The sequence below is a fragment of the Rattus norvegicus genome, chromosome 3 (genome assembly GCF_021556685.1).
Source record: "Rattus norvegicus strain SHRSP/BbbUtx chromosome 3, alternate assembly SHRSP_T2T, whole genome shotgun sequence".
Taxonomy (NCBI): Eukaryota; Metazoa; Chordata; class Mammalia; order Rodentia; family Muridae; genus Rattus; species Rattus norvegicus.
In genome coordinates this window covers 11,849,927-11,873,671 of record NC_141536.1, presented here as the reverse complement: position 1 = coordinate 11,873,671, position 23,745 = coordinate 11,849,927, and the positions used below count along the sequence as shown (strand labels likewise).

The 23,745-nt window shown below is 46.5% G+C and overlaps 1 protein-coding gene across 48 annotated transcripts in view; it reads right to left on the bottom strand.

Moving 5' to 3' along the window:
- Rapgef1 (Rap guanine nucleotide exchange factor 1) overlaps window positions 1-23,745 on the bottom strand; it is a 117,819-nt gene that overhangs the window by 45,520 nt on the left and 48,554 nt on the right. For 30 of the 48 annotated variants that reach the window (NM_001427397.1, XM_087654194.1, XM_087654195.1 and 27 more), the window contains exons 2-5: window positions 13,840-13,976; window positions 13,245-13,358; window positions 8,738-8,916; window positions 5,778-5,934 (exon numbers count right to left, since the gene is read on the bottom strand). In NM_001427397.1, the coding sequence (NP_001414326.1) occupies window positions 5,778-5,934; window positions 8,738-8,916; window positions 13,245-13,358; window positions 13,840-13,976 (587 nt within the window). The remainder of the gene's footprint in view (window positions 1-5,777; window positions 5,935-8,737; window positions 8,917-13,244; window positions 13,359-13,839; window positions 13,977-23,745) is intronic. The other 18 variants (XM_087654205.1, XM_087654236.1, XM_087654208.1 and 15 more) reach the window with 1 other exon arrangement.

Here is a 23,745-nt window from a genome sequence, read left to right as displayed (position 1 = left end):
TGTAAAGAAGAGAACATCTAGAGTGTCAGTAAGAATTGGCCAGTGGAAGGATGCTCTCACTTGCACACGCAGCCAAGCAGCACACGGCTTGACGCGCATGGCACAGATGGAGATAGGTAAAAATTGTCTGAAGAACGACTGGCATTGCTTGCACGGGCCTAAACCAGAGGACATCAGTGATATCCTGTAACCGGGATGGTTGGGAAGCAGCACTAGCTAGAATACTGCATAACTTTTTTATTTTAAAGTTTTTTTGAGTTTTTAAAGTTTTTGTGTAGCCCTGGCTGCCCTGGAACTCACTCTGTAGATCAGGCTGGCCTCAAACTCAGAGATTCAACTGCCTCTGCCTCCTGAGTGCTAGGATCAAAGGTGCATGCCAATACCACCTGGCCTGAGCTATATAACACTTCAAAACTAGAAGCACAGGGCAGAGGATGCTAGGAAGCACTCCTAATTTTGAAAACGGTGTATATAAGGAAGTGACAAGCTTTGTATAACAACCTCAAGGGGAAGCTTCTGATTCATTCTGGCTGTTGATGGAGAACTGGCAGAAGCCATCTTCTTATACATCATAGTCTGACAACTCTGGGCACAGCAGTCACAATCAGCAATAATGCCCGCACCAAGGGGGCACCTTTCTTGGGAGCACAGTGCTATCTAGAAGCTTCTTTCTTTCACCAACATACTGAGAGGGCTCTGGCCTCCAGCTTCACAGGCATTCAGAGGGCAGAGGGGCACCCTAAGCAGCACCACGAGGGTGCCTTTGACTAATTCTACACTGCCACCTTTTAGGAGTAACAACTCTAGGATAAATTTTAAAAACTTTAAGTGGACGAAGTGAGGCCAGAGAGACGCGCAGCAGTCAAGCGCCCTGGGTGCTCTTGCAGAGGATGAGGTCTGGGTCCCAGTACCCACACAGGGCAGCTTACGACTTGCTTCTAACTCTAACTCCAGGGTATCTGATAACTGCTCTGGGTTCTGTGGGCCCTGCACACATGTGGCACACATATAGACAAGTAGGCACACACATATAAATAAAAATAAGATTTTAAATAAACCAAAGTCCCAAAGTTTCAAGAAGAAGGAGACATTTACTCGCTGCTGAAGCTGCCCACAAAGATGATGCTACCCAGTGGCTCTATCTGGGTCCTGGATTTTAAAAAGTAAACCTTTTAAAACTAGTAAATCATAGGCTGGAGAGACGGCTCAGTGGTGAAGAGCACTGACTGCTGTTCCAGAGGTCCTGAGTTCAATTTCCACAACCACATGGTGGCTCACAACCATCTATAATGGGATCTGATGCTCTCTTCTGGTGTGTCTGAAAACAGCTACAGTATATATATATATATCTTTTAAAAAAAATAGTAAACCACATTCTGAAGGCCAAAACTAGCCGGGGACTTGTTTCTAGAACGCTCTCGAGGTAGGACGGCTCAAACAATAAGAGCACTAAACAAGGAATGTGCAATGGGACGTCTGTGCCTGGAAGGGCTTGGAATACTTGTCCCTGGCCCTTACAGAACAGGTACACCCTGCTCCAGTGGGCATGTGGAGGTTCCAGGAAGGAGGTGTCACTCAGGATTTGCACCCTGCAATCTGGGGAGCCAGTGAATTAGGAGAAGAAATCATACTGGCCATGGGTGGACATGGGGAGAACTTGTGAAGCTTGATCAACTCTGGCCAATTAACTGTAAGAGAAATTCTGTGAGGGGCTCTAAGACGCCTCCTTCAATAGAGAGGACAACTCTGTGCCTGCTCTTCCTTGTCTGAAATGTAGCCATGGTAACTGGAGAGGCAGCAGCTACTGTGCAGCCCTGGGTAGAGTCTGTGTTGTTAGCAGCAGAAAAGGGAGTTAGAAGCATCCTTGAGGAAGTCTCACACTAGCCTTTGTCTATCTCTAGACTTTACATATAAAAATAACATTTTATTTTTTGAGTCATGTATGCAGGCCAGAGGTAGGGTCTTCTCTGGCATTGGGACCTTGCTAATGTGGCTAGACCATCTCACCAACAAGAAACCAGAATTGCCTATGTCAACCTTTCTTATCCTGATCACGGGTACACGCTGCTATGCATAGCTACTTACCCATTTTTTCTTTTATGATGAGTGCTTGGGCTCCAAACTCAGGTCAACATGTTTACGTGGTAAGCACTTTACGACTGTGCCGTCTCCCATCCCTCCAAAAGTTTTATGTCTAAACACTGTTTGCATTAATTGATGGGTTGGGGGTGTGTGCATGCGGATGTGTGTGCCACAGTTCCCACATGGAGGTCAGAGGACAGTCTGAGGGAGCTGGCTCTCTTTCCACCGTATGCATTCTGAGGGTCAGATCAGGTCAGGTTTGGAGGCAAGCACTCTTCTCGGCTGCGCCATCTCACCAGCTGCAAAAGTTCTATCTTTAAAAGCTTCTGCTTGTTTGGGTTCTCTGGCCTGGCTGCTATCCTTAGAAAACCTCTGAGCCTGCTCTGCAAGTGCAGGCCTGGAGGTGATGGTCAAGTGACAGAGCTGTGGGATTCCCCAAGGCTTTCAGTGGAAGAGAGCAGTACACATTTTTTTCCCTTCTGTATGTATCTGTGTGAGTGTCCAGATGCCCACGGAGGTCGAGAAAATGGAGTTCTATGTGAGCCGTCCAATCAGACGCTCTAAAGCAGAGCATGGGTCGTCCAGAAGAGAGGGTGCATTCTTAGCCACTGGCCTGCCCCTCTAGCCCACAGTACTATTCTAAATGATAACATGTTAGTCTGTGTGAGTGGCTGAGGCTGGGGGTACAAGGGCCTGTTCCTGACATTTCCTAAGGCAAAAGGTGCCACGTCGGAGGAGAAGTGGGTCTTTAACTGGCACAGTACAGAAGACCTGAAACTTGTGAGTTGCCCTGAGGGAGACACAGTTCTCATCCAAAACATAAATGTTAGCTACTCTGGTAAAAGTTGCCATAGTGACGAGTGCCCACCCTGCTGCCTGTACTTCAAAGACACAAACTTACCTCTCCTCACACACTCAGAGTATTTAAGGACCTACAAGAATCTCAAGGAGTCACTTGTCCAAGGTTACACAGCTCACAAGTGGCATTAATGTGAAGATTTTCGTGGCAGATGACAGTGTTCATGTAGGAACAATACCAAATCATTTATCTGCCTTTCAGGCAAGTTTTCAGTCTTACCCCGATTCCCACCCTCAAACAATTCCATTTAACAAATGAACGAGCGCCTTGAGGGGTGGTGAGCTACTCTGAAGGCATGCACTGTTTCTCTTCCCAGTGGGATGAAGACAGCCAGCTAAAGCATTTGTGCTTGAACACTCCTGGCCCTCCCAGCTGAGGGAGGCTTGCTCACACACCAGGACACAGGCTTATGAGGTGTCCTTGTTAGGAAATGTGAATGAGGAGGATCCTTTGGGTTGAATCTCCTAGCACAGGGCAGCAGAGGGTGACTAAGTGCGTAAGCCCAGCAGGCATGCGTGAGAACCATGAACTTGCCACTGAACCCTGGTTGGCCTGCCAGTGAAGGTGTCTGCCTCAGTCAAGTATAAAGTTGGGCAGTGTAAAATAGCACCCATTAATTTTACTGTAAGATACTAACCATAAATGCCATGCTGACCAATCTCACTCCTTGACTGATGCCCTCTAGAAGAAGCCTCTAGTAACACATGACAGCTGACTAGACTCCTGGGATGTTTCTTGACTTCCTTGCCTCTGCATTACCACGAACACTCCTTGCTGTGGCATGTGGCATCCTTTTATGTAACCCGAAGCTCCCCAAGGCCAGGCCTGTGCCTGTCATTCATCTCTGTGTGCAGTCCTGTGACAACACCCCACAGAATACAGAGTTCCTTATCTACTGCAGTCTCTGTATGTGTGCTAACTGTGCTTATGCACATGTCTGCACCTGCATGCACACATGCACGTGCATGCACACATGCATGTGTGAGGTCACCTTTTCAGAGTCTGTTTTCTCCAAGGCAGAGTCTCTCTGTCATTTCTGCCCCCACACTGTAAACTCAAGGCTCGCTGGCCCAAGAGTTTCTGGCAGATTCTCCTGGTTCTGCCTTCCACATTGCTGAGCCTTCTCGTCTTACTCTGTTCTGGGTAAACTATTTAAAAACAAACCTGTGAAAAAGTTCTTTGCTCTCAGGCGCTGGGGTGTTCAAGCTCTACAGGTTATACATGTGTGCTTCCAGCCCCAGCGTCATTGAGAAATCAGCGATTTTCATTCAAACATTCCTTCTGCCAACCAGTACAGCCCTGCTTTCATGAGTCCACAAAGAGCATGGACTATGGAGTGTCCTGAAGCTTCTGTGGAAAACGGATCTCGTTTCAGCTGTTTTAACTCATGACTTTCATCAAGATCAGTTTGACAGAAGAAAACCTCAACAATGTCATCTGGAAAATAATTTTGATTTCCAGAAGCCAGGACAAGAACAGCAAGAGTGGGAGAGTCAGAACTCGGCCGGAAAGCACAGGAAGGTCATGTCTCACGTTGCCCACAAGAGAAGCTGCAGGAAGAGCTGAGGGGATAAACTGACTGCAGAGACTGTGGCCAACACCCATAGCCTCTTAAAGCTGATGGTATAGAGTCTGCTGGCTCTGTGATAAGAGAGCATGGAGGCAGTCAATGGACAGCACTGATGTTAGCTTGTCATATCTTCTCCTCAAAGTGAACCCAAAGTCCCTGTAGACACAGCAGCACGCAGCCTCACCTTTAAAGGTGCTGGGGCTTTAGCTAACAGCCCATTTGGGAGTGATTTCTCTCACCAAACAAGGCCTCCCTGGCCTTCTCTATGTAATTAAAACCCTTTGGGGTCTTAGCTCAGTTTTCCAGAGCTTCTAAAGAACACTCCACCAAGAGGAATGATTCAGGAACCTCACAGTCTGGCTGAGGAGGGAGTCTTTCTGACCTAGGCTAACTAATGTGGTTATAAGTTTGGATTAGGGTCTATAGAAGGGACACAGCTTTTCCAAGCCACATCTATCAAGCATGCATTTAGCCCCACGGGATTAATAAAAACAGATGTGAATGGGCTTCGTGTATTCCAGCATTGTTCTAGAACATCCCGCACTGACTAGTTTAATCCTGCAATGCTACCATGCAGGGCCCTACTGTCACTCTTGCTTCTGGGTGTGCTTGTGGGTGTCATCAAATGGACTATGGCAGTAAACTGTGCCCAAGGACCACTCAGTGAGGAGCTTGGGATTTAAAGCGTCTTACCTGCCTGAGAAGGCCTCTTCCAACAGTGCCTCCCGCCCACTGCATGCCCTTGTCATTTCACGCCCTCCACTCAGCTTTGCTTCTCATCTACTGGCATTGACATTCTTAGTCTGGCTTCTGGGCCCAACTCCAGGCCCTCTATTGTCTTTGTTTTGCCCTCCAATTGTGACTCCTAATCTTCTCTGAGGTTTTTTGCAATTTCCTGGATAGTAAACACATTGATCACATCATAGAGATCAAGCGCACTCAGCTTCAACCTTGCTTTCTACCAGGAACCCTACATGTTCGCATGACACGAAAAGGTAACAGTTGATACACTGGGGGCTTTGCTAAAAGCCAGGACAAACAATCTCCATCGAGTCACAGCTGGGACATACGGCCCACAGAGGACTTCATGCCAGATATCTGCAGGAAGGGCTGATGGCTCTGAGAGTGAAGCAGTCACTGGGTAGAACTAGAACTGGCCCATACCACAGCTTTTGGAAGGCATTCGCCCCGTGTATGGTCTAAAATCAAGTTCTTAGCTTCTTCCGGCTGGCTGCCCGGTCAGGGTTGCCCGAAACCTGCCCTTACCTTCACTCCATCCAGCACAGCTTTGATGACACCCTTCACAGTCGTCACCATCTCCTTATCTTCTGAGTTCACACCCTCGAGCATCACCTGGTCAGACCAGCGGATAAGGTTGGCAAGGCTCTGGTACACTCGGCTATAGCAAGAGGAGAGGGCTGAGCTGCGGGGAGGAAAGTTTTAAAAGAACATCAGAGAGGAACCTGCATCATAACCCTCGCACAAGGCGGACATCATAGGTCCAGGGACCATTTTTTTTTTTTTTAAAATACAAAATCCATGTTGTTTTGTTTTTGAGCCAAGGTCTTGCTCTGTAGCCAAGAATAGCCTCGACTTCTTAATTCTTCTGCCCTGGCCTCCTGGCTGTGAGATGACAGGTAAGTGCTTCATGCCCCAGCTTATCTGCATTTTCTACAAACTTCTTTTTGTTATATTTAATGTGGTGTGTGTGTGTGAGAGAGAGAGAGAGAGAGAGGAAGAGTGTGTGTGCGTGTGTGCGCATGTGTGGTCAGAAGACAACCTGAAGGAGTTGGTTCCTTCTTTCTCCCATGGAGATCCTGAGAATCGAACTTAGGTTGTCAGGCTGGGATAAGTGCCTTTATCCGTGGAGCTATCTTGCTGATCCTCCAAGATTCCTTTTTGACAGACAAATCTTTTTTCTCTTCCTTCTTATATTCAATGGATGTTCTATGGAGGTTTATAGTCTAATCTGTTACTTTGTGTGTACCGGAGGAAGGTCTCCTGGTATTCTGTTCTATCACTCTCTCCCCTATTTTCCTGAGAGTTTCTCAGTGACACTGCAGCAAGGCCAGCAAGCCCCAGTGATCCTCTCATTACTGTCCCCAGAGCACTGGATTTTGTGTAGATGGTGGGATTTGAACTCAGATTCTCATGAGTGCTTAGTGGGAACTATTACTGCAGAGGCTTCTTACCAGCTCCACATACATACAGACAAAACACACACACACACACACACACACACACACTGCTCCCTGAGAACCTCTCTTTCCTCATTTCAGTTGCAAACCACTCAACTGGGTAGACTTTTGTGTATTTCCTGTTTTGAATAGTTTGACAGTCATTCTGATGGACCAGAGTCAACAGGTTTGAGGGGTTGGTGGCAGGCATTTGTGAGAGCTGTCTGTCCTTGCTTAGCTTCACCATCCTCAGTGAGGAGCTGTGGCCAGGTAGAGAGGATTTCAAAGACTGCATCAGGGTGGTGAGCCTGTGCTCATGAGCATGTGTGCACAGCAGCAGCTCCATCTCACGGTGAGGACAACACACAAAGTCCAAGTCTTGGTATTTTTGAGAGCCTTAGTGATTCTTACAGATACCACATACTTTTTTTTTTTAACTAATTAAGGTTTTTAAGATAGGGTCTCACTATGTAGCCCTGGTTAGCCTGGAAATGACTATGTAGACCAGGCTGGTCTTATAGAAATCTGATTGCCTCTGCCTCCCGAGACCTGGGATCATATATGCCACCATGCCAGACTATAAATATGAGTCTTCTTAAGGAACCTAGAAAGGGTTGCTGTTCTTATTTCAAACTTTGTACAGAAGAGCAAACAATCACTCCATCACTATTAAAGCAGGTGCTTAGAAACCAAGGGTACAATTTAGAGAAAACAACACAACATCGTAGACTTGACTAAAGTGGGTTCTGTCAAAGGTCTTTAGGCGCTTCACCAACAACACCTCATCAAGTGGAACAGCATGGGGAGAGCTAAGTTTTCCGCCAGCCATGGCTACACTTTGCACGTACCAACAGAACAGTCACTAAGAAGGGAGGCAAATGCCCCTCATCCCTGAGAATGAACGGAGCTGTCCAAGAAGCTTGGGGATGGTGTCAAGGCCTCATGAGGATGAGGCAGGGGGCCTTCCCCTCCAGAAGGGGTTGACCCAGTCCTGCAGCCTATCTGGCAGGTAAGGTGCCTCTGGTGGCATGCCTGACACTAGCCTTCTGTTCTCCGCCTCCCCTGCCAATCTAGCTGCTTCCCTCAGCATCCTCCATTTCTTCTCCTCTAGGAAGCAGGACAGGACCACTGCGGTCCCCTCAGTGCCTTCTTCAACATGTACCACACAATCAGCGCATCATCATATGCTAGCGAGCACAACTTTAACTTGACTTTAACTCTTCCCTGGTGGGGGCCACCATGAGACACAGCATCTGGAGTTAGCCATCTACACATCGGATGACCTAATATCAGCACAGTGAGCCAAAGGTCACAAACCCCAAGGGTCAGCCAGCAGAAGCAGAGGTGGAAGTGCTAGGCAGAACACTTCTTGGGAATAAAGACACAGAATTGGTTATATCTCTCAGAAGAACTGTGAACTTCATTGCTAAGTTCGGAAAACCATTCATAAAGGCTCAGTCTCATGGGGTTAAATGGACACTAAGCTGCCTTGAGAAATCCACACAGAGAGTCGTCAATTATGAATGGGTACCACAGACAAAACCCCAGACCTCAGTCTCTTCTGAAAAGTTCCTGCAAGTGTGGGAAGTGCGTCTAGCATGGCTTTCCATGTGATACTTCCAATAAATGTGGGGCGGCTAAGCTGTAGGAAGAAAACACACTCTAGCAATCAAAGGCTGCCTGGAAGGTCTTGGCCTGGCATAGGCAGGAGTGTGGGCACACCTTGTCTTATCAGATGACAGTGCCAGCAGCTGAGCACTTGAATGACAGACCATGGTAAATGATGGCGGGCCCTGAGAATGCATCCAACCCAATGTGATCAGTGCTAGTGAGCTGAGGCACAGGACACAGCCACAGCTCATGGGTGGTGGCATCTGCTAGGAGGGTGGGGTCCGCTAGCACACGGGCCTCTGGAGGAGCAACTGTCTCAGAGCTGGGCAGTGGGGCAAGTGGAGGACTCCCTTCTTCCCACTGTTTCAAATGCCCCAAACCAAGGTGCCTCTAAGGTTCCCGCTGCTCCCATAGCTAAGGACCTTCTGGGGGACTCACCTGTGCTGGATCCGAGGGTCAGTCTGCACCAGGGGTAAGATGGCCTCCAGCACCTTGCTGGCTGACCCCGGGAGCATCTCCAGAACCTTCTTATCAATGGCCATTTTGTCCACAATGGTCTTAAAGTAGCGCAAGGCACTGACAACCTCCTTCTCTTTCTCCTCCAGCCAGCACAGGTTCTGAAAGGGAACGCCATGTTTAAGGAACGAGAGGAGATTAAAGGGAGCTGTTCTGAGATCAGTGAAGTCTATGACCTAGCTCCACACCCCTGCAAATGGAAAACACTCGGGCAGCAGAGCAAGCCAGAGGGCTTCTCTAAGGCTTGTGATCAGCAGACAGAGATGAACAGGAAAAGACAGGCTTAGGACAGTCACTTGGAGACTTGGGGATTCCCTTGCCACACTCTGAGGTTCTGAAAACATTCTCCTCTGTGCTGACTGGCTCTGAGATAGCACTTCCTGTCTCCCATTGTGCAGTGAGGTCTCAGAGAGGACAAGAGGGAGCCACAGTCATGCCCAGGGTACATACAGAGAATTTGAGGAACTGGCAGCATCACAGCCCATCCCCCATCTAGATCCCCACACAGTCCTATTCAAACTTGAAGATCCCTTTCCATTAAAGACACATGACTTCCTAGGACTCTAATGTCAGTGCTGGAAGGAAGAGCTAAGGAAGCCAGAGCCACTGTTAGTAACTCAGTGACTACTGGTGCTGGGACTCTGAGTACAAGGAAAGCCACCTAGAAGGAAAAAGCCAGTGCCCAACTCCCCAGAACTCCTCCTAAGCCCACACTCTTTCCTCCTTGACTGTGGGTAGCCTAGGTCCACACCTGGCCGGGTGCAGGGCATACAGCTCTAGTCTCCTCCCCCCAGCCTCCTTTCTCCAGTGGCCCAGATCCCAGACAGAGTGTCATTCAAAGTGGATAGCTCCACAAATAGACAGCCCACAGAAGGAGTGAGGAGGTGTGTGGACAGTGAGGCCACCACCTGTGGGCTCCCTAAGGTCCAGAGAGTGTGAGTAACAGCAGCTGAGGGTGAGAGGTTTAAGCAGTAGTCTATAGATACATGAATGGCAGAGATATTACAAAAAGTAACTATTCTTTTGAATATTAAATCTCCCTCATCGCCAGATAATGTTAGGGAGTATTAATTTAAAAATTATATATATATATATATATATATATATATATATATATATATATATATAAAATTAAATAAATGGATGGAATCAAGTAAATAGAACTTGAGCCAGATACCTTCCAATGGTCCAGTGTGGCTCTCTGGAGTGCTCTGCAGACGACCAGGACCACTCAGCCGTCCTTGCACTGTTTCCCCATCTCTACCTGATACATTCATTTCTTGTCTGTCTCCAAGAGCTGAGCACTGGTTTCTCTACTGCCTGGACAAGAGTGCTCAGCTTTACCATGCCCCAGCCATAGCCGGGCCAACCTGAGTAATCAGGCCACACAGGTGGCGCTGGTGACAGCATGCAAAGCAATCAGGCTACAAGAGAAGGGGGAGGAGGAGGGGGAGGAGGAGGAAGAAGGATGGGTTGTCTTGACACATCACAAGCTGCTGGAAGGCAAGAGTGATAAACTTGCTGGGGAAACAGGGAAGTATTTTAAGAAAACACGTCAGACATATGGGCAAGAGTGAACAGGAGCTGGGAAAAGTTGAAAGTGCAGGCACTTTGGAACAGAAAGGCTTCTCCTGCCACTGAGGGAGATCAAATCAGGCACATAAGGGCCAGACTAGCTGGACTCAATGAAGGGCTAAGTAAGGACGCAGCAAAGTCAGGTAGCTTCTGTCACCTTCTCCCAAGCCCCATGTCTTGATTATGGTCTCCTTATGCTTAGCACTCCCTGGGCCTTTCGGGTTGTAGACTGTAGTTAGCAGTGAGAATCAGTTCTACACACAGCATACGTACGTAGCACTAGCTGTGGTAGGCCTACAATCAGCCCAGAATGACTTGTCAACCTACTACCTCTCCCTCCCCAGGGAGCCGTTGTTACTGCTTGTTCTCATCACCTGGTAACTCTGAGGTTGTCAATCCTGGGAAGGGCCAGATCCAAGGCCAAGCTGGACTTGGGAACAGTAGATTCCAGCTCCTTGTCTGTGGGACAGGTGAATGCCCTATGCTATTAAGGAAGTCAAAGTAGGTGGTTGAAGCTGGAGCTCCTCGGCCAAGCACTTGCCTACCGTAGAGAGGCATGGGTTCCATCCCCAGCAGCAAAACAAACAAACAAACAAACAAACACCAACCAAAACAGAAACAGAGAGAAAAGAAACAGAAAACAACAACCAAGGTGAAGACTGATGGCGAGGAAGGGAGTCACTGATAACTGAGGAGACACTCAGGCATCAGGTCAGAGTGAAAAGTCTGAGGAGGATGACAGGTCTGAGGAGGAAAGGTCAGGTCACAGCTGGCCCTCTGGGTGCTTCGAGTCACCCAAAGAACTCTGGACTTGTTTCCGTTCAGGCTGTAACCTCCCCACAGAACAGATGCTGTTAATTCATAAGTGGGGAAACTGAGGCTGCGTGGGGAGTGGGAGGAACAGATAACCTGCCCCAAAACTCCACTGCTAAGTAATAAAATTAAATCACAGACCTGGCAGGCTTCACTCCACAGCCTGGACGTACAAACAGCCAATACTGTTAATAGTTAAGTAACAAAGCCTCTCCACACAGCTAGAGAAAAACTAAGACAACAGGAGTGAAGCCACAGGGACAGAGCTGGACAGATGCTCAGGAAGCAGGAGCTGCTTGTGCACTGAACTCTTGTGCTTCAACATATTTAACAGGGAAGTCACACCCGGGGTAACATGAAACACATATGCAAATGCTCTGTAGGAGGAACAGGGACAGTGAGTGACAAAGGACAGGCAGCAGCAACCTCCCCACACCACAAGGTTTCTGGACACTGTCCTCTCATCTATGTGTTGTGGCAGGGTCCATCCTGGGGCCTGCACTAAAGAGCAGTCCACACTCGGGGTCCTTGGGACAAGCAGGGTTGAGTTTAAGCCCCAGGCTGTACCTGCAGCTCCTACTATAGGGAAGTCTCACTTCAGCAAAGACACCCTGCTGCTACAGGATGGTGCCAGCACTGCTGGCTCCTAATCCAGCAGCTCCCGCTTCATTCTCCTAACTGACAACTAAAGAAAACGTCTCAGCACTGCAGGGCTTTCGATGCCTTGCTAAGTAAAGGGTGTGATTGCAGCAAACTTTCTCCCATGGTCTTTCTTTGGACAATGCATAAAGAAGGGAAGATTCCAGGCCTGGCCTGCTCGCCATGTTCCTATCAGCATTCTCTTGCCGGCAAAGCTGTCTGCCAATAAGCCAGTTAGGAATCATGGCCTAAAGGTGTGAGCTCCAAGACCGTTCTGCATGCTATGACACAGACCGAACCTCTCCCTGCTCACAGCTCTTCTGTATGGAAGTAGTGTATCTGACAATGCCAAGTAGTGCCTTGCTCACAGGCAGACTCATTCAACAGAAGTTTCTGGGCTTTCAAACCTCATTTTCTGTACCTTTAACTAGACTTTTAAGATACTCTGCTTGTCCACATAGTCAGGCAGTGTCTGTGAGCCACATCAAGCTGACAGCTTTGACAGCAGGTCTGCGTTGGCATCAGCTCATCTGCAAACCTTGTTCCCACTTTACATTGCTAAGTGCATTTTTAATGTAAGGACAAGCATTCAGATCTGTAAGACATTATTAACAAACACACCTGGGCTTGACTTCTTAAAGAAGACATATGGTGACACACACCCCGGATCCTAGCACTCAGAAGGCAGAGGCAGGAAATTGCACTTTAGGACCAGCTCTGGTTAAAGAGCCATGCCCGATCTTAAACAAAACAAACTCCAGGACTGCTGTAGCTCAGGGTAAAGCTTTTGCCTAGGGTGCTCAAGGCCCGGGTCAGATCCTCAGCACCACAAAAAGCCCCAGTCAGGCTTTGCATTTAAATCCTGACTTAAGCACTGCTCTGTGGCTTTAGCTAATTCCCCCATCTTTAGAGACTTTCTTTTTAAGCAGGGCAGGTTTCACTGCCAGGGCTGTTGGGAGGAGAGGGCCCCACTCCCCTCCAAGCAGCAGAGGCAGGGAAGAGGCCTGATCAGTGCCAGTGCTGCTGCTGTAGGCACCCTTGCTAAGAACTCGAGCCTCCCAAGGCTTTAGAAGCCTTCTCGGTAAACATAGCACATCATCATCTCAGCAACTCAGGGGGAGAGCACCCACGCTGGAAAGGTGATACTTCTCCATCTGCCTAAGCACCCACTAAACCACTCTCTTGAAAGGACCCAAACCTAGGCTGCACAGTCTGAGCTCCCTCCCCATCAAAACCACTCAGATGCTTTCATTCAAGCATTATATCAGATACTTGAGCCCATAGCTGCCACCCAGTGAAGACACAGTAACATCACCACAGGTGTTTTCCATCCCCAGACCACGGACCAGAGTTCTGCAGTGGAAGGCAAGGCAACCCCAATTGTTCTTAATGTCACACTGACCTTCTGCCTCTGAGACCTGGAATCCACAGCACTGGTGGACATAAATTCTACTGCCTGCTGCTCCAGATCCAAGGGGATAGGGTAGCCCTCTGGTAGAAATCTGTCTCTTGCCTCCTGGAAGAGAGGAAACCTGGATTCCTACAGAGCTTGAAATGGACATTGTAGACTGGAAGAAGGGGTTGGTGAGAATCAACAGCTGTTCCACACATCTGGCTCAGCTGCCCTCGCTGAGGTTACTAATGCTGGAGGATGCCTTTAGATGGGATTCAGGGGGTTGTGAGTTTCAGAGCCCAGGCCCTGAGGCTGAACGACTGGTTCAGGCCATCAGAGCCCTGTGTGAAAGTACCCGAGGGCTTCTGGGTGGGAGGTAGCACCAGGTGTGAGCACAGTGCTCAGAGTTACTTTAAATGCCCAGAGGATGACACGGAACTGTCCAAGCCACTGGCCGGACTGATTAGCAGGACAGGCACGTACCATCCTAAGGTCCCAGGTCCCAGGGACACAGATGGCTCTAGTAAACGCACTTATACACAGTGCAGCCCACAACGCTGGCCACAGGTTGGGCCCAGGAGGAACACCTAGAGGCGCAGCTTACTTTGCTCACAGGCTTCTCAGGAGTCTTCGACACCTCAGCTGGCTTTCCCTTCTTGGATGGTGTTCTCTTGATTTTAGGAGAGTGGAATTTGTCCATCAGCTTCATGGTGAAGGAGGAGAGATGAGAGCGCTGAGAGTCTGAAAGCACAGAAGTCTGACTGTTAGAGGAGGGGCAGGAGAGGCTGTGGTTCTTGTGGGAGTGATGTGGTCTTTTAGCTAAAACTTCCTTCTTGAAAGAGTCAAAGGAAGGGACATGTGGACCAGGTCTTTTTTCTTTTTGAGACATTGTTTCTTTGTGCAGCCCTGGCTGGCCTGGAACTCCCCCAGGCTGGCCTGGAACTCAGAAACCAGCCTGCCTCTGCCTCCTGGGTCTGGGTTTAGAGGCGTGGGACCCATTCTAACACTCGGCTTACATGTAAGTACTGTTGTACTTTCCCCTGGCCTGAGTGATTAGAATGGTGAGTAACTAAGAGAGGTAGGATGGAGATTAAGAACTTGCATTAAAATGTCAGTTTCCTCGATAGTTCCATGAGCATTTAATCAAAGTCCAGGAGACACAGGAAGAATATGCATGGATTCAGAGAGGTGTGGCTGTTCTCAGCCTCTGGTGGAGGAAAGAACAAGTGACACAGGCCAGGTCCTAGAGGTGGCAGCAAAAACAGAAATGGAAGCAAGGTGTTCAAACTGTTCTGGTAAGATAAAAGATTGACTGATGTTCTTAGAACAAGACAAGTCAAGGGTGTCTGTTCTCATTGATCCTGGGTGGCGCCACTCTGGAAGCTTACACTGTAATTATTAGTTAAGAGGAAAAAGGTACTCTGCTCAGAAGGAAGATGTGACACTTCCTCTGTGTCTGCATCTATTTTAAATAGGGTCTCACTATGGCTCAAGATGGCCTCACGGTGAGCCTGTCTTGGCCTCTGGGTCACTGGTGTGCGCACCCAACTCTATTTGCAGAGATTGTTTTGTGTGTGGAAACCCTTAAGCAATCCATTGTAGAACTTTGCTAGCACTGGGTAGGCAGACAGCTCAATGTAGAGTCCGGTGTTTGCCTTGTGTGTGCACAGAAGCATATATGAGTAAGTAAATAAGATATGACAGCTCATGCAGAGGTACACTTCTTAATCCCAGCAACTGGCAGGCAGAGGCAGACGGAACTGGTGAGATCCAGGCCACTATGGTCTACATAGTGGGTTCTAGGCCAGCCAGGGTTACATAAGGAAATTCTGTCTCCAAACAAAAAGAAAAGCAGAAACTACCAGCACTAACAAATTCAGTAAGGCCACAGGACACAACATCAACATCATATAAAAACTAATTTTTTTAATAAAGTAGCAATGAACACACAATGAAATTTTACAAACCTCTCATTATATCAGAAAGGACCACAGACTTGGATATACGTCTGACAAGAGCAATTCCCCACTTTACTCTGCGAACTGTAAAACAGTGCCGAGCTCGGAGACGACCAAACCATGTGGAAAGCATCCCATGCTCTTGGATCAAAAGGCTTAATATTGTTATGAGAGTAATATTTCCCAATAACAACTTGTCATCCAAAGAATCCTGCTAGCTTAATTCTTTTGGTAAAAACTGACACTCTAATCCTAAAATTAGTAAGGAAATATGAGTGATCTAGAACAGCCAAAACAAACAGTGAAGCTGGGGACATCGGAACATCTCGATATAAACATTAAACATGTTAACCAAGGCGCTCCAGCACAGATAGAGACACACTGACCCAAGAGCAGGACTCAGATTCCAGAAACAAACCCATATGTCCAAGCTTACTGATTTTCAACGAGGATACGCAGACCACTGAATGGGGAAGTAACAATTCTTTCAACAAGCAGTATTAGGGGGAAGTAGGCACTTGTTTGTAAAAGAATGAATGAAGGCCCCTGCCTTACACCACATGCTAAAATGAGCTTTAAATAAGTGAAAGATCTAAATATAACAGTTAAAGCTGAAGAGTTAAAACACTTAAAAGAAAGGACAGGTTTTGTGGCCTTGGATCTGAGTCTACTCTTTGCTGTAACACAAAAGACACAAGTAGCAGAAATGAAAAATAGATAAATTAGAACTCCTTCAACATTAAAATCTGTTCTGTAATGTCTGCATCGAGGGAGTGGAAAGAGACTGTTGGGTGAGGAAAACATTTATGGACTATGTATCTGATGGGGGCTGCACACAGAATGGAACAGCATTCTGGGGACTGGAGTATGCCTCGATTCCCGTACTCTGAAGGCTGAAGCACCAAAATTACAGATTAGCAGCCAGCCTGGCCTACACAGCCAGACTCTGCCTCAAAAGAAAGGCAAACAATCAAACAAGGAAGCCATTGGGGTGTAGGTAGTAGGGAGGAGCTCCCCTAAGTGGCCTTGCACTCTGCAGCACTGCAAACAGCAGCAGCAGCAGCAGCACTGCAAACAGCAGCAGCAATGCAGCAGCAGCAATGCAGCAATGCAGGAAAATGTTCCCACTTCAGCAGCAGCAGACAAACCTTAAAATACACAGAAGGGCAGAAAGACTCTGCCTCACAAAGCCCAAATCAAACAACCAAAAACACTCCAGACTATGTAACAAGTAAAGAATCTGAATGGGGACAGTGAGAAAAGACGTGGTGACCACAGGAGCCTGAAGGAAGTGATCCCCGGAGCCGGTGGGGGAGGAGAGGCAGCTTCTGAAAGTTGTTCTCAGACTACACATGTGCAGACACCTCACACACGCAATAAATAAACTGAGAAAATAAAAAACAATTTGAAAAGACATTTCTCCAAAGACATATTGGTAATAAATACATAAAAAGACGAACCATGTTTGGACTCAGGTGGGAGGCCCTGGTTTGGTCCCTAGCGCTGAAAAAAAAACAAGCAAGGAAAAGCCGAACACAACAGTCAACACTACTAGGCAAATATAAACCCACTTGACACCCAGAATACTGAAAACAACAGGACTGCTAACTATTGGGAGGACTAGGTGAACTGGAAGCTTACAGGCTGATGTTAGAAATAGAATAGCTGGGGCTGGGGATTTAGCTCAGTGGTAGAGCGCTTACCTAGGAAGCGCAAGGCCCTGGGTTCCGTCCCCCGCTCCGGAAAAAAAGAACCAAAAAAAAAAAAAAAAAAAAAAAAAAAAAGAAATAGAATAGCTGCACTGGCGAACTCCTGGCAGGTCATTAGAATACCAAACACACCATTCCAGCAGTTCTATTGCAGGCCTATGTTCGTCCAGAAGTGACGAGAAATACCCATAAGGTGTGCACAGGGAAGTTCAGAGCCATAGCTTCATCATGGCCAAGAGGTGAAAATAACTCAAAGGTCTACTAAATGCCTGTGAATGAGTAAATAAATGTGGCAGACCCACCCAGTGGAATAGTATTTGGTAATGAAAAGGAAATTGAGCCCAACCTTGCAACAATAAGGATAATCTCAAAAACAGTGTGCCAAGTGATGACGGCCACACAGAAAAGGCCGCTCATCTGACTGAGATGTCCAGAAAAGTCAAGCCCACAGAGGTAGAAAATAGGTCAATGGCTGCCGAAGACTGCGGAGGGAACAGAGGAGCATGGAGAATGACCATTAAGAAACTCAAAAAGAAGCAAATACACCCAGGAGGAGTAGAAGGCAGGAAATAATCAAACTCAGAGCTGAAATCAACCAAGTAGAAAGAAGAAGGACCATAGAAAGAATCAACAGAACCAAAAGTTGGTTCTTTGAGAAAATCAACAAGATAGATAAACCCTTAGCCAGACTAACGAGAGGACACAGAGAGTGCGTCCAAATTAACAAAATCAGAAATGAAAAGGGAGACATAACTACAGATTCAGAGGAAATTCAAAAAATCATCAGATCTTACTATAAAAACCTATATTCAACAAAACTTGAAAATCTTCAGGAAATGGACAATTTCCTAGACAGATACCAGGTATCGAAGTTAAATCAGGAACAGATAAACCAGTTAAACAACCCCATAACTCCTAAGGAAATAGAAGCAGTCATTAAAGGTCTCCCAACCAAAAAGAGCCCAGGTCCAGACGGGTTTAGTGCAGAATTCTATCAAACCTTCATAGAAGACCTCATACCAATATTATCCAAACTATTCCACAAAATTGAAACAGATGGAGCACTACCGAATTCCTTCTACGAAGCCACAATTACTCTTATACCTAAACCACACAAAGACACAACAAAGAAAGAGAACTTCAGACCAATTTCCCTTATGAATATCGATGCAAAAATACTCAATAAAATTCTGGCAAACCGAATTCAAGAGCACATCAAAACAATCATCCACCATGATCAAGTAGGCTTCATCCCAGGCATGCAGGGATGGTTTAATATACGGAAAACCATCAACGTGATCCATTATATAAACAAACTGAAAGAACAGAACCACATGATCATTTCATTAGATGCTGAGAAAGCATTTGACAAAATTCAACACCCCTTCATGATAAAAGTCCTGGAAAGAATAGGAATTCAAGGCCCATACCTAAACATAGTAAAAGCCATATACAGCAAACCAGTTGCTAACATTAAACTAAATGGAGAGAAACTTGAAGCAATCCCACTAAAATCAGGGACTAGACAAGGCTACCCACTCTCTCCCTACTTATTCAATATAGTTCTTGAAGTTCTAGCCAGAGCAATCAGACAACAAAAGGAGATCAAGGGGATACAGATCGGAAAAGAAGAGGTCAAAATATCACTATTTGCAGATGACATGATAGTATATTTAAGTGATCCCAAAAGTTCCACCAGAGAACTACTAAAGCTGATAAACAACTTCAGCAAAGTGGCTGGGTATAAAATTAACTCAAATAAATCAGTTGCCTTCCTCTATACATAAGAGAAACAAGCCGAGAAAGAAATTAGGGAAACGACACCCTTCATAATAGACCCAAATAATATAAAGTACCTCGGTGTGACCAAGCAAGTAAAAGATCTGTACAATAAGAACTTCAAGACACTGAGGAAAGAAATTGAAGAAGACCTCAGAAGATGGAAAGATCTCCCATGCTCATGGATTGGCAGGATTAATTTAGTAAAAATGGCCATTTTACCAAAAGCAATCTACAGATTCAATGCAATCCCCATCAAAATACCAATCCAATTCTTCAAAGAGTTAGACAGAACAATTTGCAAATTCATCTGGAATAACAAAAAACCCAGGATAGCTAAAGCTATCCTCAACAATAAAAGGACTTCAGGGGGAATCACTATCCCTGAACTCAAGCAGTATTACAGAGCAATAGTGATTAAAAACTGCATGGTATTGGTACAGAGACAGACAGATAGACCAATGGAATAGAATTGAAGACCCAGAAATGAACCCACACACCTATGGTCACTTGATTTTTGACAAAGGAGCCAAAACCATCCAATGGAAAAAAGATAGCATTTTCAGCAAATGGTGCTGGTTCAACTGGAGGTCAACATGTAGAAGAATGCAGATCGATCCATGCTTATCACCCTGTACAAAGCTTAAGTCCAAGTGGATCAAGGACCTCCACATCAAACCAGACACACTCAAACTAATAGAAGAAAAACTAGGGAAGCATCTGGAACACATGGGCACTGGAAAAAATTTCCTGAACAAAACACCAATGGCTTATGCTCTAAGATCAAGAATCGACAAATGGGATCTCATAAAACTGCAAAGCTTCTGTAAGGCAAAGGACACTGTGGTTAGGACAAAACGGCAACCAACAGATTGGGAAAAGATCTTTACCAATCCTACAACAGATAGAGGCCTTATATCCAAAATATACAAAGAACTCAAGAAGTTAGACCGCAGGGAAACAAATGACCCTATTAAAAAATGGGGTTCAGAGCTAAACAAAGAATTCACAGCTGAGGAATGCCGAATGGCTGAGAAACACCTAAAGAAATGTTCAACATCTTTAGTCATAAGGGAAATGCAAATCAAAACAACCCTGAGATTTCACCTTACACCAGTGAGAATGGCTAAGATCAAAAACTCAGGTGACAGCAGATGCTGGCAAGGATGTGGAGAAAGAGGAACACTCCTCCATTGTTGGTGGGATTGCAGACTGGTAAAACCATTCTGGAAATCAGTCTGGAGGTTCCTCAGAAAATTGGACATTGAACTGCCTGAGGATCCAGCTATACCTCTCTTGGGCATATACCCAAAAGATGCCTCAACATATAAAAGAGACACGTGCTCCACTATGTTCATCGCAGCCTTATTTATAATAGCCAGAAAATGGAAAGAACCCAGATGCCCTTCAACAGAGGAATGGATACAGAAAATGTGGTACATCTACACAATGGAATATTACTCAGCTATCAAAAACAACGAGTTTATGAAATTCGTAGGCAAATGGTTGGAACTGGAAAATATCATCCTGAGTGAGCTAACCCAATCACAGAAAGACATACATGGTATGCACTCATTGATAAGTGGCTATTAGCCCAAATGCTTGAATTACCCTAGATCCCTAGAACAAACGAAACTCAAGACGGATGATCAAAATGTGAATGCTTCACTCCTTCTTTAAATGAGGAAAAAGAATACCCTTGGCTGGGAAGGGAGAGGCAAAGATTAAAACAGAGACTGAAGGAACACCCATTCAGAGCCTGCCCCACAGGTGGCCCATACATATACAGCCACCCAATTGGACAAGATGGATGAAGCAAAGAAGTGCAGACCGACAGGAGCCGGATGTAGATCGCTCCTGAGAGACACAGCCAGAATACAGCAAATACAGAGGCGAATGCCAGCCGCAAACCACTGAACTGAGAATAGGTCCCCCGTTGAAGGAATCAGAGAAAGAACTGGAAGAGCTTGAAGGGGCTCGAGACCCCAAAAGTACAACAATGTCAAGCAACCAGAGCTTCCAGGGACTAAGCCACTACCTAAATACTATACATGGACTGACCCTGGACTCTGACCCCATAGGTAGCAATGAATATCCTAGTAAGAGCACCAGTGGAAGGGGAAGCCCTGGGTCCTGCTAAGACTGAACCCCCAGTGAACTAGTCTATGGGGGGAGGGCGGCAATGGGGGGAGGGTTGGGAGGAGGACACCCATAAGGAAGGGGAGGGGGGAGGGGGATGTTTGCCCGGAAACCGGGAAAGGGAATAACACTTGAAATGTATATAAGAAATACTCAAGTTAATAAAAAAAATAAAAAAAATAAAAAAAAAGAATTAATGAAATTGGCTCATTTGTTTCATTTACAAGTTATGTATATTTTAATTATATCAAGGCCTAGTAATTATGAAATTTATTTTTCCAAATAGGCAATATAAAAATGTTAATTTACACAGCAAAAACGGTTTAGAGACTTAAAAAAAAAAAAAAGAAAGAAACTCGGGGTCTGGGGTTGGGGATTTAGCTCAGTGGTAGAGCGCTTGCCTAGGAAGCGCAAGGCCCTGGGTTCGGTCCCCAGCTCCGAAAAAAAGAACCAAAAAATAAAAAAAAGAAAAAAAAGAAAAAAAAGAAACTCGGGGTCTTTGTGGAAGAGCTCGGATGACATCAGAATGTGACGATGGCTGCACTAACCAGAAAGACACACAGATGGCATCACCACAGGGCTGACAAAGACAACTAAGCAATCCACTACCTCTGTTCTTCTGTCCTTATTGGTGTGTGTGTGTGTGTGTGTGTGTGTGTGTGTGTGTGTGTGTGCGTGCATGTGTGAACAATACCTTCGGTCCCAGCATTTGGAAGGCAGAGGCAGGCTGGCCTCTAGGTTCAAGACCAACCTGTACAGGCTAAGTTCCAGGATATCCAGGGTTACAAAGAAAAACACTGTCTCAAAACTAAACCAAACCAAACCAAACTGTCCTCATTAGCTGTTTCCTGACAGGAATACCAGTTCCCTGAGGGCCATACCTGTGTGCTTCAGCAGCTGACAGCATCTGGCTCACAGAAAGTGCGCAGCAAACAACTCTTCAACAAATGAACATATCAATCACCGGATACCCCACCCCCTCAAGAAAGCAACACAGCACTGCAGCTTTCTGCCACAGCAGAGAGCCACAGGAAAAATACAACTATTTTTAATACTTAACACTGGAAAACTAAAGAACAAAACATTCTGTACGCCTTGGGAAGAAAGTTATCTATAGTTTAGAAAAATAAAAAGTCCTCCCCCATTTTAGCAATAAATCTCCAGCAATTTATTGCTAAAGTAAAAGTTGTCCCCAAACAGACGATGTAGTAGCTACATTTCAGGGCTGTCACTGTCAGCACTGCTGCACACAACTGAAGGTCAAAGTTCAGTTTCTTAGGCAAAAATATTCCAAGTACTCAGGCAGGGTCAGATAAACTCTGGCCTCCGAAGATCACCAGGGAGCCCAGAAGCACTCAGCCACACAGAAGAGCTTTTGCCTTCACTCAAATGCAGGCAAACCCAACCCTGGGTGAACAGCAGCAGGAAGCCCTGGCTCTGCGGGGCAGGGGCAATGCTAGCTTGAAGGAGGCCCACACGGGCCTGGAGGTCAGAGCAGAAGTGGCATGGTGGGGGGGGGTCTCTGGCCCTCATCTCTCCCCTCACACAGCTGCACAGGGCAGGGCCAGGCACAGCTGTACTTCCACGTGTCTCTCCAACTCCTTCACCTGAGGCCCAAACTGTTCTCCTGCTTCAAAAGGACGGTGTGCCGAGACTGACACATGCAGGAGATGCTGCACTGCTGTGCTGAGCAGTCTGTGCCGACGCAACACTGGGCAGGGAAGGGAACAACTGATGGTCTACACCTCTGCTGGCGGTCCTTAGAAATACACAGCTACTAAGTGAGAGGCGACACTTGGCAGGCAAGGTGCCTTATTAGCAGTGGGCTTGTGTTGGAGGACTCTGCCTGTAGACAGAGCATGTGTGAGACAGGGTGGTCTGCTAGATGATTGTGTGTGTGTGTGTGTGTGTGTGTGTGTGTGTGTGTGTGTGTGTGTGTGATGCTTGAGGTCCAGCACTTGATCCTTTGAAGTTGTAGTTAGAGGGAGCACTCTTAAGTACTAAGCCATTTTTCCACAGATACATAAACACACAGATACATCAATTAAGTTTTAGAGATTATTTAGTTCTATGTATACAATTGACTTGCCTGCATATGTGTATATGTACTGCATACATGCCTGTGGGAGTCAGAAAAGGGCATCAGATCCCTTGGAATTGGAGTTACTATAAATTACCACATGAGTGCCAGGAATCGATCCCAGGTATTCTATAAGAGAAAAAAGGTGCTCTTAACCACTGAGCCACCTCTCCAGTCCCATAGGTAAATTAGTCTTTTTTGAAAGTGTGTTTTAAGTGTGCACCTAGTTCACAGAACATCATAGTCCAGGCCAGACATGCTCAGAAGACTTCTGTGAGCTGTCCTGCAAATCCATTTGTGATTTGTATTTTTAACTAAAATGGGTACACTGTGGTGTAACTTCGTTTCCACTGGCTGGCACAGGGTAACTGCTCGGCACGGAGGCAAGCCTGTCTACAGAGTTTTAGTGCTGCACAGTTAGTCAGACTTTGAGTGTTATTTCCATACGACCCACAGGTCCGGCACTGACACGTGGTTCATGCTTCTGATCAGAGGGCCTCATCAATACTCTTTCCTCTTCCCTTACAGGAAGGGGCACACCTGCCCTGTACCAGTTTCACAGCTAGTCCATCCTTCCATTCCTTCTGATGCAGGCTGGCCTGGTAACATCCTCTAAAGAGAGCACAGGGCTCCCAGACAGGCTTGGGGCTCGATGGGATATGAAGGCAATTGACTAATTTGTCCAAGACAGGCTGAGAGAAGAGAGAAAAGCAGGGTTGAAGAGGAAGTCTGGGCAGCTTATATATTTCTTGGGCTTACTGTGGTGATCAAGTTCCTTAGAGACTCAGCTGTGTGAGCCAACTTCCTCTTTCTCTAGGGTCTGCTGCCCTCGGTTCTGTAAAGAG